Source organism: Plasmopara halstedii, assembly GCF_900000015.1.
Source record: "Plasmopara halstedii genome assembly, contig: Scaffold_658, whole genome shotgun sequence".
Taxonomy (NCBI): domain Eukaryota; phylum Oomycota; class Peronosporomycetes; order Peronosporales; family Peronosporaceae; genus Plasmopara; species Plasmopara halstedii.
In genome coordinates, this window is record NW_020187575.1 from 480,168 (window position 1) to 496,821 (window position 16,654).

The following is a 16,654-nucleotide window of genomic DNA, read 5'->3' on the forward strand; positions in this document are numbered from 1 at the left end:
CGAATGACCGGCCGTGGATGGGCGCACATCAGAGCCGCCTTATGGGCAGCTTCCAGCTGCCGACTCGGTGCATCATCGAGGTCATTGGTGATTACACCACATCCCTCAGGTGACGAGAAGTCAGGAAACGGACATGGGGTCCGCTAGGCGCGAGCAGGGCTCGCTGGTGCGGCTCGCTTTATACGTCAGTCCATCCGGGAACAGAGTGTCAGGCTCGTAGAGGACCGCCCTTACATCCCCATCGAGGTCACTCGTCAAGGCTAGCGTGCGCGGAGCGCGACGCTCGGGCTCATCGAGCCTAGGATTTACATCTCTCGATACCGAGAGACACGGTCCGATATAGCACCGTGTGCGGGAGATGAAGCTGGGCTCTACCCGTGAGCGCTGCCGGAACCAGCTAGACTTGGAGACTTCGGTGTTATTGACAGAGGGCTCATTGAGCACGGAAGTCATTTTGTTCAAAGGCAGTGTCCAACGGACACGTAAGCCTCGTTGATGCAATTATCGATTGGAACTGTAAATGTTCTCAATCTTAATGGGGGGAGAGAGTGTAACGGGATTACACATACCCTGGTGACACGGGAGGGTGTCACACCAGATGCGCATGGTGTGACCACACCCAAACAAGAACACGGTACGGGGCTGGATAGCCAGTAGCTATACATGTATTTAGATTTACTCTACATAAGTAGAAAAATTTATGCACTTAAAATCAGGCGGCTTTGCCGCAGATAAAAATAAATAAAGTCAGTTTTTAATTTAAACCGAAGAGTTAATTAGCCTTAGGTTAAGGTTGTACTCTTGGAGTCAGCGGATTGCGATCCGCTGAACTCGTACTTGTTCTAAGTATAGAATGAAAGGTCGGTGACCTAACTTACGCTTTCTCTAAGCGCAAAGCTACGGCAGCCCCGCTGCAAAACCGCTGTGCTAGTCCTCAACATATAATATGCCTGTATCCAAATTTGACCATTAATCACATGATAATCGGACTGAGCTGAAGCTCAAAATGGATATACAGTTAGGAAACAAATCCCAGTGGATTTCTAAAGTGCTGAAGAGACATCAAGCTCAATTCGTGAAGCATCCATTTCCCAGACAGTGCCACTCAAATGGATGCATATCTGCTAGGTCTCGACGTCCGTCATAAGGCAGAACATTTCGTTAACTTGTGTTACGCGATAATTTAATGCTGATGAAGTGTTTTGCAATTCTGTCCCAAAAAATCGCACCTTGTCGTCCAACGAAAGTCGACTTCAGGATAAACATAGATGAGAAAAAGAGCTAGACTGCTGTGGCTGCATACGAAAATGTTCAAACGCGTGTGTCGGTGACAAAACATTTACTCGATGATTCGCTAATTCAAATGCGTCAACCACCGTAGCTTTCCACCCAAAATACTAGACAGACAAAGAAGTATGCTTTTTTTACCTGCATCGGATTTGATCCTGTTATCGAGTGGAATAGCTTGATTTTGAGATGTGGTCTCGAGCTATTTCTATGACGCCGTTGTGAAGAAAGCAGCCCAACAAAATATTATACTAGTTTTGATTTCTCCTGGCTTTAGAAGCTTGATTCATGTTTGCGATTCAATCGCTGACGAACCTATAAAGCAGGCGCTCAAATGTCACTGTGTTGCATGTTTAATACGATCAGATCCTGGTTCGTGCACTTTTACCATATTTATATTTAGAAACTCTTTTCAAAAATGTACTTAGGTATTTTTATTGTAAAGTACGGTATTGTGGATATATTGCTCAGTCACAAGTCATTAAATGCTTTCGAAGATCATCGCGCATACAACCTCAATGATATAATACCTACAAAACAAACGAATGATGATTGTGACTATACATTGAAAGCATCGACATGGTATTGGTAACATGAGCAACTAACAGCAACACATTCCTTTCAGTCGAATCATCAAACTAGTCAAACGCTTTTATACTTTTTCCTTACACCACAATATCTCTCAAGCACTTTATCAAAAAAAAGCAGCAATTTTCATAAGCGATTTACAAATCTTGCTGTAGTACATTAGCTACCATTATCAAGATGATATTTATTCAGCTGTTGAGATTAGGTTTATGCTATGTCTAGCTTGAAATATAAGATGCTACAGTTAGAGAACCTAACATTTCAGTTTAGTTTTCCATGAGCTCTCCATAAGTCTTCCGCCCTTAAATTCTCAAAATGGCGGGAACGTTAAGTCGCTTCTTCAAGTCGGCGTCGAGTTCAGGGGCTTTTGCAAGCATTTACAATAATGTGCAACTGCTTCAGACGTCACAGAAATTATACGATCAAATTCTGCCGTCTGCAGCAACAATCGGCGTAGACGAGAGCAACACACGCAGTAAGGAAAGCGAACCAGATAAGATCTGGGCCTTAGTAGCAATTGTGGCTACCGGCATGACGCAAGAGATTAAATTGGAACAAGCAGAAACTGAGCAAGAATTGACAGATTCAAAGACAACATTAAATTGGCATTTAGTGCAGTTGCTAGCCGAGGCAGATGTCGGTTTGCAAGAATTTCTGCTCTACTTGACAAGTCTTTTCAATCGTCTTTTACTCGAGCCAGAGCTTATTACGGCTACTACATTGCTCAAAGAAGATTTTACAATTGCCACGTTACTTTTTGAAAAATATCGCATGCTTTGGGAGAAGTTTGTGCCCAAGTCCAAGAAATCGCTTTCTACGTCAGATCCCGAGCCAGAGAGTGATGATTCACAGCAGAGAGAGCAAAAGGCATGCACACGACACCAAAACCTCTTTGAAAGTGGATGGTTGCTTTTTATCTTGGCAAAACGAAGACTGGGAGCGCATTATTCCGGACTGGGACAATTGTATAATTTGCTACTGGCCACGCTGCATCTGGTGATTGCAAATGCTCAAGCGTCTCAAGCGACAATTGAAATGGAAGTAGCAGCTGCATTAAGTGCGATGGGAGCGCTAGGAGCGGACAACGCGTCGCCTTTAAAGACCGCAGCAGGAGTGAAGACAAGTGCTCAGATCTGCGAAGCCCTTTGTTCTGTACCCAAAGTGAACTCGACGGATGTTTTTCGAGCATCTGAACACTTGGGGCTTGTACTTGTGCAATTACGAGAAGAAAATGTGCTGCAAATAGAAGCAGGGAAACAACCTATACTGAGTATGACGCTATTTGCCGACAATGTGCTGGAAGCTAATGTAACAAGATTATATGAGAGATATGAGAAAGATTATTTGGATGGATGTGGCAAATTGGATGAACGTTTTTATCTGGATAAACGTATTCGATGTATTATTATGGGAAGAAATGGCGCACATAAAGAGAATGAACACGACTCTTTGAGCTTATGTGGAACGGAATCAAATGGCAACTGCAGTACCAGTCGAAGTGCGATATTATCACCGGTACGCCGTAATATGCATGCTCGAAGACAAGAAAAGAAAAATGGAATTGGATCTTCAATTTCAATGACAAGAGGAGTGATGACGCCGCCCCGCCATCGCCAACTTCCGTATGGAACAAACTCTCCTTTAATACATTCGTGGCAATGGCAAGGATCTCCAAGAAATGTGCGTTTGATCGCGCCTAGTCTAAGTCCATGCCCATCTCCATCAAGCATCCAATCACCAGTCACGACCGCAGTCGAGATCAATAATTTGGTGCGAGAGGTACTTTCGAGCACCATGTTGACACCCGTGACACCACAGCTACGTCAATTTTTTGCAGATTGTGTGGTAGATCCGACAGAACGCATAACCCGCGTATTGAACGAACACTCAGACTTGCTTCTAGCTGCACGAAATGCAAGTCAGGTCACGTCAGGAAATGTGCCTTCAACTGCGACAATGGTGCTTGACTTTGAACAAGACTCTACGACAAATGAAATTGGCAGCGAGAAAAATGCATTTTCTTCATCTGGTCTGGATGACACTTTGAAACGCATCAAGAATTTGACGATCGTACTTTTTTACCGTGTATTAGAACCATTGCTCTTGTCCGAGCGTAAACGACTGCGCACGACAGATTTTTCAAAACTGCTTAATAATGAGGTCTTTCTTGCTGCGCTATTTGCGTGCAGTGCGGAAGTGGTGCTGAAAGCGCATTCTCTCATTACGATTTCGTACCCGTTTTTGCTGGAACATTTGCACGTAAATGTTTTCCACTTTGTAACTACAAGTGAAAGTTTCGTCAAGTACGCACCAAAGCTTCCGTCTGCCTTAAAAAAACACATGAGTGATGTCAAGAATCATATTCTAGATTCGGTCGTATGGAAATCGAGCTCTGCGCTTTATCAGCTTCTTCCTCAAAGTAAGGACCGGTCATCTGATTTAAATACGTCTTGCATGACCGACTCTTCGAACAAAGTTGCTCCAATTGCTTACGCACCCGTGCTTCGTCTCTTCTTTCGCATGGTGTTCTCACGTGCAGCCTCAAGAATCTATCAATATTGCAATCTTTTGAATCTGGACGCTACTGACCAAAGCCATATCTGGACAGTTGTGAAAGAATGTATCTCCTCTCATCAGTATCTCTTGCAAAATCGTCATCTGGACTTGATCGTACTGTGCAGTATATATGGTGTATGCAAGGTATCTCGTGGGCCTAATGTGTCCAAAGCAGCAGCAACAGTTTCGTTTAAAAAATTATTAGCATGTCACAAGCAACTTAGCAGGCAAACATCAACTGATTCAAAGTCAATCGTAGGCACTCAATTTGTGTCGTCACGCACTGGTGAGGGAGTGACATATGGAATTCCTTTAGAAAATGCATCATTGAAAGGAGATATTATCAAATTCTACAACCGATGCTTCATCACACCCATGAAGGTTTTTATTCTTCAATTTCAATGTCACGAGTCGCAAATGGCTGCGGCTGACGCTATCGTAGCCAATGCTTCAAGTGCGTCACAAGCACTTCCTCCAGGTTTTATGATCCGAAGAGAAGGTACGATGGGCTTAACCGCATTGACATCGGATGCTGAAAGTATTAGCTGCGCCGCCTCAGACGCCGTCCGGAAGTTTTTTGAACCACAAATACCAAGTACGGGCACAATTCATGACACGAGTAAATTTGCCCCAAGCACCCCTCCGCATTCTCTTCATCGTCAATCCTCACCGTTTTTATATTCGCCAGCTGCCACAGCTCTCCAAATGTTCACCACAGCTGAAGTTCAAACACTACCAGTATCCATTTATCAGACGTCGCCGATGCGTGTCAAGTCTTCGAATATTTTTATGTCTCCGCTGCAGCAAGTTCGTTTAGATCGACGTTCTGATTTAACCCCACGGTCGCACGCCTTGTATGCGATTGGTGAGAGCCCGGCACGCGTAAGTTTTATAGATTCTAGTGAGTCGCGGTGATTCATTTTACTAATACGCTGTGTTTAAATGAAATGTGACAGAATTTGGCGTTAATAAACCGCGCAGTTAACACGGCACCAGCCAATCTGCGACGTGTCCGTGCACCGAATCTTGTTATGGACAGCGACACAGAGCAAGACTCGACTCGAGTCTGTAAGAAACAAAAATCAGCTATGTAAGTCAATTGTACTTGTAGATTATGCGTTAATGTGTTTCGAAAGTGAGCAACAGCTACTCCTTGCTGAGATCTACAAAGCCTAATCGCTTACAGATCACATGTATGCGATAAAGAATTCATGTGTTGGATATCAATACTCATCTTGTTTTCTAATGTGACCCTTCTACCAACATCTCCATAGTGAATACATTGTCGATCATTCGTTTTGTTTGCGCAAAATTTAAGATCGAATGACAAAATCTTAACATTGTCCGAGCCAACCTCAACTTAAATGTTTGTGACTTCAATCTCTGGTTCGTCGCTTTCACTGCTGTCTCGACCATTCATAATTGGATGTGATATTTCATCGTCACTGTTCAACTCATCGGCCACAGGATCAGTATCAGTTGCGTTAAGACGGCCGCGCAATGCAGCACCTTCTTGGAGCTGTCGCACCAACCAACCTTCGTCGGCCATAGATAGATTATCAAAAGTATCACGAGTTGTGTCATACGCAAAACTGAACTCGTCAAAATGCGACTCGTCACTGGAATTGGCGACGGTCGTTGCTTTTTTTCCATTAACAGCTTTGCGATCTTCACCAATGGTCTCATCCACATTCATGTTGCGAAAGTGTTCGTGCACATTTTGCATTAACTCTCGCGTGGGCGGAATAAAAGGCGGCTCCACCTCTTTCGCCTCCAATTTTTCCCAGTCGATCGTGTTGAAAAATGGGTGGCTACGAACGCCATCAATATCAATGCGTTCCGCAGGATCACGAACCAGCAACTTTTTTAGCAAATCAATCGCATCATCATCGATCGGCGGATACCTGTCGTATTTCACATCGGCTGTCTGAATCTTCTTGTACATAGTAGAAATATTGGCGTCAAAGAATGGTGTACTTCCTGTCAGCATTTCGTAGAGAAGAACACCATAGCTCCACCAATCCGCTGCCATACCATACTGAGGCTTTTGCGTTAGTAATTGCTCAGGTGCAATGTACGCAGGAGAGCCGGCGAGCGTTCCAGCCTGAGAATAATAGTGGCTGCCTGGCCCTCCTTCCAAGCGAAGCTGCTTTGAAATTCCAAAGTCTACAAGTCGGATGTTGCCTGTTTTATCGAGCATTATGTTGTCCGGCTTTAAATCACGGTAGATAATACCGTGTGCGTGCAAATATGACAGAGCAATTGCTAATTCAGCCGCGTAGAAACGAGCACGCTCGACTGAAAAACGTCTACCACTGCTCGTTGATACGTTAGGATCCATTTTTGAAGAATGCATATGCAAATACAAATTGCCACCCTTGTAATAATCCATTCCAAGGTACAATTTGGTTTGTGTCTGGAACGCGAAGCGCAAGCAAGTCAAAAATGGATGTCGCACACCGGACAGAATGCGTCGTTCTTTTAATGCACTCTCAGCACCCGACTGCTTGTCAATGATCTTTATCGCAAAGTATTCTTCTGGATTAAGGTGACGCTGGACAAGGACCACAGTACCAAATCCACCTTGACCAAGCACACCTACGACATCAAAGTCCGAAAATGATAGTGCCAAAGATCGTTTTGTAAGACAGTACTGATGGAAACAAGACGGATGCTCGGCCACGACCATGGGATTAGTCGTCACGCGACGCAACCTCGCAGCCTTTGATGAGCGTTGTCGAAATGACAGTACGACACGCGAGATTCGACGTGCTGGAGTGAAGGTCATTTGCAGTCCAAATTTGCCCTCAGTCATCGATCCAGACACGGTATTGATGAGACGATACCCCAAGCACGCAAACGCATGGTGGTCATCATCATCAGCCTTATGCACAGAGTTTTCTTCTGAGTCCGTGATCAGCAAGTACTTGCTCTTGTACAATGCTGAGAAGTGCACAAAACCTTCTCGGCCGTGGTAAATGCCCTTAAACACACAAGAAGGCTGTCCTGTTTCACTTGTCTCGAGATCAAAGAGCAATTCGACGTCTTTACTTAACTGACGCAAAAATGATGGTAAACTCTCAATGATTTTTTCCGTGGATGACTCAGCCAAAAGGTGCACGAGATCAGCCAAGAATTTCTTGGCAATGTGCGTTGTTACCGTCGACTCAAGTGACACGACTTCATCAGCTGAGCGAGCTGTTGGAGTTGCAGGCAAGTGTCGTCCGTTTTGCGGCTGTGGAGTTTCTTTCGGCGATGAGTTGGACAGACTCTGGTGCATCATGTACATCCACATAGATTTTTCAACGGCTGACGCTGCAACAAAGTGGATCAAGTTGCCATCAGTTGCCAAAATACTAAATCCTAGTGCTTCAGGCTTAAGTTTAGAGCCGCCAAAGCCCGCAGACGGCAGCGAGCTAAGAATCTGTTTGATAACCCACCGTCCGCGGTGCTGTTCCTTGGCCAGTGCATGATTTTTAGTCTTATAAATCGAGACAATACGATTTTGTAGCGTGATATAACGTGGCGTCCAGCTCTTGACAATCTTACGCTGTTTGTAGAGATACCCTTCCCACTCAACTTCCTCCGCCGTTATGGTTTTTAAATCGATAAGATTCGGCATGGACATGGCATCGTTGCTCTTCTGTTTTTGGCTCTTACTACTAGTAAGTGAAGCCGAGGTAAAATTAGTGCCGCTGTTTGTGTTTGTACCGCGTGAGAACGATGGCCGTCGGTTTAGCGTATTGGAACTCCCGCTGCCGTTTGTCGGTGGACCACCGAGGCTAGCCTTGCGTCGGTGCCCACGAACCACCTGCGTGAGGTTTGAGCCCGACGAGTTACGCAGTAGCAGATGTGCCTCAAGCATGTGCGCCATGATTTACTATACAAGACAATGCGGACAAATGCGGAAGGTGTTCTATCGATGAGAAGAGTAATCAAAGCGATGAAGTCAAATGTAACAGGTAGAGAAAAACTGTCGTGACGATGCTATTCTTCCCGGGTTCCTAGCGTCCCTGTTTCTCACTCTCGCTCTTTTTGCTTTCTGACAATTGAGGCACCAATACAACACGCGTACTACAGCTGGGTGTGTACGTCCGAATCTCCAAAGCTTTATCTGTTCTCCCGTACACAGACCAGTTCGTGCCAGTACCCTGTCGGTTTCAATACAAACTTTTTGCAGATAAAGTTAGTGTGTGCCACGCCATCCGGTGATAAAATTTACTTTAGCTTTTTGTAATCAAATTTGCATCATCTGCGTTATTCTTTGTAAGCAAAAAATTCTTAAGGTTTGGAAATTTAATATTATTTTATAACTATATTCTAATTTATTCATGAGCCGGGCGTCGACAGAAAAACTCGAGAGCACAACCTTTGCGATGATACCACATTAGATGCATGAGTATGAAGCGTCATGTACACGTACTGCATCTGAAGCTGCGATTTAATAGGTAAAGTTGCTAGTGAACAGAGAATCCTCTTTCGTAATACAAAGGTTTCAAAAAAAATACGATATAGAATCGCGCCAAGCACTATCATGATCAGTTTTATACTACATATAAAAGCAGCTGCCATGGTAAGAGTCTAAAACGTAACCTCTTTATGTGTATGTATTGATAATAAGAGTTGTACCGAAGCAGCTGCTATACCAGGTACAAATTTCATAAGTGACCTCGTTTGTTTCTAGTGTCTGATTGGTAAGGATATCCGGCTCTGCAGCGCAGAAAGCCGACAAGGGACAGGGTGTGCATTTAAACGTACTCTACCACTTCATTATGTGCTTTCAAACATGGCTTAATGATGTAAATCGATAAAGCTTTGCATAACTGGATGGTGAGCTTGCAACGTCTAAACAACACGAGCAAGGGGCCGTCGTGCATTGCAAAGGTGCTTTTATCGTTGCCTAAGCCAGATTTGTCAGCTGGCGATCGACGCAAGTCAACAAAAATAGTGCGCAAATTGAATTTGGTGTTCACCACGATGGTGAACTACTTTGTAGATATAAATAGGAAATAAAAAGGAGTTTGGTCAACTCGGCGAATTCCTTACCGATAATATACTGTTTGTTATATATGTGTTGGTGTGCGCAGAGCTTTCTACCTTTAAAGCTTGCCATTTCACATATGTATCTTGCTGAAAGCAAAGCAAGAAGCCATGAATCAGTACGAGTCGCTTACTCTTCTTCAGTGAGCTATGAGCTACGAGTGATTCCGCTTTCACCTTCTGTTCGAATATGACAAATGTCGGCGAGTCAGACACAATATGAATGTGTTGATGGGATGTCGACAATTAATTCCTTGTGAGGCTCATTCAGTGTACCTGCAATTACTTAAAGAGAAGTTAGCTTCTTTTAAAACTTACTACCAAGATTGTTCGTTGTCCCGATCAAATGCTTATCTTCTTGGAAGAAGACGTGAGTGATGAAGTTTGAAGCCCATGACACTGAATCCAACGTCGTCATTAACATTCGGACGCTTTCAATAAGTAAGTCAAAACAAAGTGGAGGAAGACGGAGCAGTGCCGTTGAAGTTGTCTGCGGACATGCCAATATGTCAGGAAAAATACTGCCCTGCAAGTCGCCGGTCCTTCGCTCTGCGTGTTTTTACATCCACTCAAGACATTTGGATATTGCAAGCCAAGCATCAATCTTTGCGCTGCACACAGATGTGAGTATTAGCTGTTGTGCGAAAGCATAAAATTACAGACGCCCTTTGTAGTTTTAATGTAGCATATGCTGCTGTATCAAAATGGCGCGAGATACCCTTTTAAGCATATGCTGCTTTATTAAGAAAATGGCGAGACCATGCACCATAGTCTCAAGGATGCTAAACATTGGCTGTAGAATCCTTTTGAAGCTTGTTTCTATCAGCGATGCTTTAACGCCATAAAAGCTCTTCTAACTTTATCAAGAGTCGAGTGATCCAAGTGCAGCAACTTTTATGATCTCGAGCTATGCATGCATGTGCTTCCCTCATTCTTTCCATTCAGTTCAAGCAGAAAAGACGCACATTTTGATAGCAAGCGGGATTGCTTGGATTTGTCGTATCTCAAATTTTTTCTTTTGCTCCTTTACATTTCCGCCGATCACTTTGGATTTCAACGCTAAACATAAACAATTTGAATTAAATGCAAATTCGTTACAATTCGCTGGAATTGCGTAATCATTATTGTTGTGGGAAATTTACCCTCTCGAAAAATTTTGCTAAAAAGATTTTGTGTACAATCACAGTGCAGCGAGCGTAAAAATGCTCCTACCTGGAAAGGCTTCCAACCGTCGTCTGATTCATGATGTGAAAAGAAGATCATGTACAAATTGGCAATCGAGCATGTTTTGATTGAAATCAGCAAGCATCAATTTTCTATTTTATCATCGAATTTGAAGCTAACGCGGCACTCGCCACTAATGATATCTGCCAGGTGTTTCAAATGCGTGCATAGTCAAATGACTACGCATGTGCTCAAGAATTTTCAGAGTCACCCAACATGCAAGAGACGCACCAGTTGTGGTTGTTGTCATTCTCGATTAAAAAGCTTACAAACGACCTTCTACTCATATTTAAACCTCAAGCTCAGCTTTTGTATCCGACAGGATGATTTGCCTATCACTCTTATCTTTCCACAGATGCGGAGCTTATTGCTCCGCATCTTAATTTTTTTCTATACGTGCGAGAGTAATGACAAATGGTATTGTTACCTTCTTGTCATTCAGCGACTGATAAAATTCACATTTGTCCAGCCACTTCTGACCAGTGACTTCGGCAATCAGCACCAGCGCACGACCAGCTCCATGATTTTATTAAATCATTCATTCGTGTGGAGATCCATAAGCCCAGCACTGGTATTCCAGCATTGGACGCAACTATTGATATCGCAATGACCTTCTTGCCTTCTATAGTCTCTGAAACATACCTTTTACAGAGCCCGACAAGAGATGATTCATCAGTGCAAAATTGTTAGTACATCGTGCTAACGCGAGTTTAACACTTCAGCATCGCGAGACAGGATACAATGTATTCGATTTAATCTATCTTCTACATCATATCGGCAACAATGCTTCTTGTTCTATATCCAGCACACAGTTTGTCACGCAGCTTTACAAAATACAGATAATTTGATATCAAGTGTGTATTCAATTTGAATGATTACTGTAGACTCAGACAATCATAGCCTTAGACGCTGCATACTGCAATCTGACGTATATTAAACTTGGATATAGCGTCGCTGAAGATAATCATAAGTTCACCGGGGCAATAGCTTCCGATGCGATATGGACGACTAAACGAACAGGATTATTAAGACTAGGAATACGTTGTTCCATCCACGAGCCAGTACACATTTCACGTCGATCAATACTCATAGACAGTTCTACGAATACCAGAAATGCCACAATTATCAATCGATTCAGAGGATTAAACGCGAGTCAACGGTTTGCTTTTTTATCTGCAATTGGTGAGCACAAATCAGCATCGCCAATTCGCGCCAGTAGCACCACCTTTCACTCTCACAATGCTTACCACCACGTAATTTAAATCTCTTGACCTTGGCTCTACCTTTGTCGAGAATGCAGCTCGATAAAAATTGGAAGCCAGAATTTTTAGCGGAAAATACTCAACAAATACTTTGCAGCATGTATATTTTTCTTTAATCTCAGAAGCATCGTTAACTAACAAACCATGATACCTGAGTCAAAGGTGATCGTTGTCGCTCTGGAAGGTTCCCACGGTTGTGGCAAGACAGTTCTATGTAATGAGTTTGCAACGCAAGGTTACATTGTACTAGACGAGGCTTTCATGAGCATGCCTGCCTATTCGCTGCATCCCCAGTCGCTACTAATGGAGACATTGTGGGTCTGCTCGTGGTTTGAACGCGTGCTGCGGCTCACAAACAGCGTGGAGCCTGGGTGTAAACAGGTCATAATCGCTGACCGCTCACCCTACAGTGCTGTGCTTTACTCGGACAACGGCCACCTCTTGGAGCCTGTCATTCGCGAGCAGATGCGAGAAGTACAAAACTCTGCGGGTGTTCGGTTCTATATGGTGCATGTCCGGGTAGAGCGCGAGCTCCTCTGGCGTCGTATCTGCGCCCGTCTTGAACATTCTCCTGAGCGGTTTCGGCTAAGAGAGCACAAGCGCGATTGGATGGACGAGACACTCGCTTTTTATGAAGCATTTGACTGGGACTTGACTGTGACAAATGATGAACGCAGTGTGGCGACAATCGCAAAGAACATAAGGATGCTGCTAAGCGAGCAGGACGATACGTTTCGGATTGTGAGTGCGACGAAAGCTAGTGAAAGTTTTTCCTCCAAAATCTCGGTTAGTAGCCCTCGAACCACTGGCAACGAGAGTAGAAATACAGGAGAAGAGCTTGATATGCGAGGAAAGTCGTCATCATTTTCTGATCTATCAACGACACCCTGAAAAATATTTACATTTACTGGATGAACTCTACAAGAGAAATTGCCGCAGCTTTCGTCAGTGAGAACATATTAAACAGCTTAAACATTCTCGGTCATTCAAAAAAACTAATTATATCCAAAGAGATTAAGCTACTTCATATGCCTTGCGAGCAAAGTGATCAACGCATTACAAAAAAGCTCACGCCACGTTGCCACAAGACGGTTAATATGTGGACTTTATGCGCACTGAAGCAACTATCACAGCATAGCACATTGCATTATACAGTAGTAGCCGAAAAATGTCCGAGTTGTTGCCATTGAGTGTATCGTCAGCAAAAAGCTGCTCCCAAATCAATCGCTCCACTTGATATGGGTAGTAGCGTTAAAATGGCATTGTCGTGCATCTAGAAAAGAGAAATCTTTGACTCGATGAGTCCGAACCGGAACCAAGAGTCTCAAGAAGAAGTAGGAAAATCGCTTTTCTTCTATTTCGGAAGCAGCAGAAATCTAGAATCAAGTTAGATTTGCTCGGAGATAATTACTTGTTTGACCATCTACGAAAATAGAGTCCTGTGTACTGCGTAACGTGAGGATGTGTCCAACGGATTTATTTTTTTTTCGTCCCAAAATCGATGTGGGAGCAACCGCAATAGCACAGGGGTCGCTCCCGCAAGTGCTTCGAAGGATGCCCTCGACTAGGCGATGAACGTATTCCGTCTAGTTTTATTCGGATGGTCGGCGGTGAACACGCATAATCTGGATTGTAGCAAACTAAATAAACTTTGCCAAAACTTTGCTATAAGCACTTACCAAGGTATTGTCGCTTGTGCTGCTCTGCCTCGTATATTTCTTGAAAGTCATAGTTTACGCTTGGATAATGGCTCCATTGGAGGATAGTTTGATAGTAGCACGCTTTTTGAAAAAAAATCGGTGCTAGGAAAAATCTTCGCACGAGAAGCATACCTCGATAGCGTCACATCTTTATCTCTAATGGTTTTGGTATTGTGACGCGATATTGCTCTCGAAACCGGGTACGTGCAGCATGTGTGGTGAGTCTTGTGTCTTCACGTCGTAACATTCATTCAAGAAAGGAATAAATAGGATCCAGATGATTCTTGGGAAGTGATGTAAAAGCTTAAAAGTTATTCGTTAACGATATTAAATTACAACAAATGAGCATCTTTAACGGTTGACTCCATACTATCAGTTGCTTTGCATGGCTAGCCATGTAATGAAAACGGGAATCTGTTAGAAGGTAAAAGCTATCGCACTTTTGGACATCAAATCGATGATCTCTTTCAGGAAAGTGCACTTAAAAAAACGCAAAAAGCGAAAGTACTTTCAAAACCTGAATTGATCATGTCATGCTTGCCATTATTGTTCATTTCTCAGTGGTCAACAAATGGATGTTTCTTTTTGCAGAGGGTGTCGTGATCATCACGCAATGAATGCTTCGACACCACGATATCATGTCATCTATTCCATATAGCATGAATTCGTATGCGCTATCCAGATGCGAAACAGATCGTCCCCCTAAATAATTGCTTTGACTTGATTTAAATTAAGTGACACACATTAAGAATTAGTTTTGTAGTTCAATAATCTTGAACATCAAACTTTATATGCTTGAAAGTGTGAGGGTAACTATGCATAACCTTCTCCACTTTTTGTAACCTCGTCCATAAAATCACAATCACGATACCTCAATATGGCACTTTATCTCGGTGCTTCGAGCCCTGGAGTGTAAAGTGTACGTGCACCATGATACGCTACGTACCTCGTGACACTATCCCCAACATAGATTTATAGTACGATGGATTTTGTCATTGCGTAACTGCAATGGTGTGTCAAGTACCATTCACAAAGTGACCTCAGCAGTCTACGATAACAACGCACAGCGGATTGATTATTACGCCCTACCGAGCAGATAGAAGCTGGTAGCCTCTCAAAAAACACAATACTTATTTGCTCTTTTTAATCTCAAGCGGGAGATCAGGTCAAAATTTAACAATATTGGATAAATATATCCAATCGCGATGCTCTATGTATGTAGTGCACGACGGAGTAAAATCGCCGATATATTCCACAGACCTCTCTGCTTGGAGTCCAGCATCAGTACTTTGGTCACTCCGAGCTTTGCGTAGACATGATACGTCATTTACCTATATGTAAAGCTCTTACATCGTGTAAACTCAATTATTCGTTGAACACTCAATGCAATTGGGGTTCATTCTAGCCTTAGCAAGCCTAACCTTATCAACCTCATCCTCATAAGGTGTCATCTAAATAGCTAATAAATAAACTGTCAGAGCCCCGCGGCTCTGCGGCCGACAGACTTACAGCCCGTCTCGGTGAGCAAGCCGAAGTGTTCTTTCATGTGAACGGTCGCAGTAATTTTCTGCTGGCTTCGTCTTCGCTGATGAACACACCATCACTGCCCTAGGGAAGAGATGTATTGGGGTTACACGAACCCTGATAACAGGGGGGGTCATACGAGATGTACCTGGTGTGACCACACCCAAACAAGAATACGGGACGGGGCTAGGTAGCCGGTAGTTATGCATGTATTTATATTTTACTCTACATGTTTAGTACATTTAGGAAAATCTAAACTTTTAAAATTAGGATAAATAAAGAACTAAAAGTTTAGTTCTGAATTTAAATCGAAGAGTCAATTAGCATTGGGAAGGCAATAATTACTATTGGAGTAAGCGGATTGCGATCCGCTAACTCATGCCTGGTTCTTGTAAAGAACGAAAGGCCGGTGACCTAAAGTACGCTTCCTCAAGCGCTTGGCTACGGGGCTGCAGGATCTCACGACGGTTTTGAGCCTATTTTGTATGGGCCGAAACGGATACAAGACTTCCACAGACTGGACCACGTCGCAATGAAAAACGTCATCATTTCTTTACCACTCTAATGATGTTCAAGGGCACGGGTCTTTTAGTTATCCAAAAGGCTACAGAAGCGATTGAACGTCGCAAAGCATAAGCTACTTTACCCCTTAGGCGACCACTGTTTAGGCGGGTCGTCTCCGGGCGAAGCAGCAACGTTCAATTTAGTAGGGAGTCTCCATACATAACAGTTCCTTAGTGCTGAAATCTGAATGCTGGTAACTCGGAATGTATCGCACTCGATTCACACACTGTGTGAGCAAGCCACGTCTTCTCAAGTGATTTACAGTTTTTAAATGGAAAGCACGAGAAGTGAATAATCATAATCTCGAGTTCTTTTGTTAACAAATTTGCGCATGTCCACGAGGTACTGAATATCGCTTAAAATTCGCTTGATCACTATCCGTTATGCATGAAAATGAGTCGCCCTGTCTTTATCGAGCAGTGCCGATGGGAAACGACTTTTTCACGGCTATCTGTCGTGGGCTTACTCGGACATAATTACTCGTCATGTCTCTCTCTGAAGTCGGCACGTGGTCATTTTCTAAGATATGCCTTTTCTATTGCAGTCTCAAAGTAGCACTTTTGTATGCAGTACCTCAAGAGTTTCAGACCCTATTCATATTTATAAAGCAAAACGTATCTCATCTACCAGGGATATTGAGATTGCTTAGTACACCAATTTACAGTGCTATTCGCTAACAAATGGCACTTGGCAGCGGTGAACTATCGATAAAGCACGATTACAATCAAATCAAATAAACAGAGTTCGTGCATATTGCTCCTTTATGCAGCGGGGCTGTCGTAGCTCTTTACTTAGAGGGAGCTAAGCTAAGGTCACCGACCGTACGTTATTTCCAAGAACCTGTAGAAGTGTAGCTACATCTAGGTACTAAAGCCTTACAAAGTCAGACAAACACTCCTGTTTAAAAAC

At 43.3% G+C, this 16,654-nt stretch overlaps 6 protein-coding genes across 6 annotated transcripts; 4 read left to right on the forward strand and 2 right to left on the reverse strand.

The window, feature by feature from the left end:
* Positions 1-2,190: 2,190 nt before the first annotated feature.
* PHALS_13269 (retinoblastoma-associated protein) lies at positions 2,191-5,758 on the forward strand (the record flags this gene model as incomplete). Its single annotated transcript, XM_024728993.1, has 4 exons — positions 2,191-5,313; positions 5,388-5,499; positions 5,568-5,624; positions 5,706-5,758. 4 exons carry the CDS (start codon positions 2,191-2,193, stop codon positions 5,756-5,758), a joined length of 3,345 nt encoding a protein of 1,114 aa, XP_024579414.1.
* A 33-nt stretch (positions 5,759-5,791) lies between these two features.
* PHALS_13270 (agc protein kinase) lies at positions 5,792-8,305 on the reverse strand (the record flags this gene model as incomplete). The annotated part of the gene is made up of 1 exon (XM_024728994.1): positions 5,792-8,305. The coding sequence occupies one exon, from the start codon at positions 8,303-8,305 to the stop codon at positions 5,792-5,794; it is 2,514 nt and encodes an 837-aa protein (XP_024579415.1).
* An 823-nt stretch (positions 8,306-9,128) lies between these two features.
* PHALS_14680 (uncharacterized protein) lies at positions 9,129-10,508 on the forward strand. Its single transcript, XM_036407557.1, has one exon. The coding sequence runs from the start codon at positions 9,259-9,261 to the stop codon at positions 9,442-9,444; it is 186 nt and encodes a 61-aa protein (XP_036263251.1). The 5' UTR covers positions 9,129-9,258; the 3' UTR covers positions 9,445-10,508.
* Positions 10,509-10,661: 153 nt separating this feature from the next.
* Positions 10,662-11,976, forward strand: PHALS_14681 (uncharacterized protein). Its single transcript, XM_024728996.2, has one exon. It carries the CDS (start codon positions 10,733-10,735, stop codon positions 11,303-11,305), a length of 573 nt encoding a protein of 190 aa, XP_024579417.1. The 5' UTR covers positions 10,662-10,732; the 3' UTR covers positions 11,306-11,976.
* Positions 11,977-12,101: 125 nt separating this feature from the next.
* PHALS_13271 (P-loop containing nucleoside triphosphate hydrolase) lies at positions 12,102-12,848 on the forward strand (the record flags this gene model as incomplete). The annotated part of the gene is made up of 1 exon (XM_024728997.1): positions 12,102-12,848. The coding sequence occupies one exon, from the start codon at positions 12,102-12,104 to the stop codon at positions 12,846-12,848; it is 747 nt and encodes a 248-aa protein (XP_024579418.1).
* Positions 12,849-14,823: 1,975 nt separating this feature from the next.
* On the reverse strand, positions 14,824-15,108 carry PHALS_13272 (uncharacterized protein; the record flags this gene model as incomplete). The annotated part of the gene is made up of 2 exons (XM_024728998.1): positions 14,824-14,988; positions 15,079-15,108. 2 exons carry the CDS (start codon positions 15,106-15,108, stop codon positions 14,824-14,826), a joined length of 195 nt encoding a protein of 64 aa, XP_024579419.1.
* Positions 15,109-16,654: the final 1,546 nt, after the last annotated feature.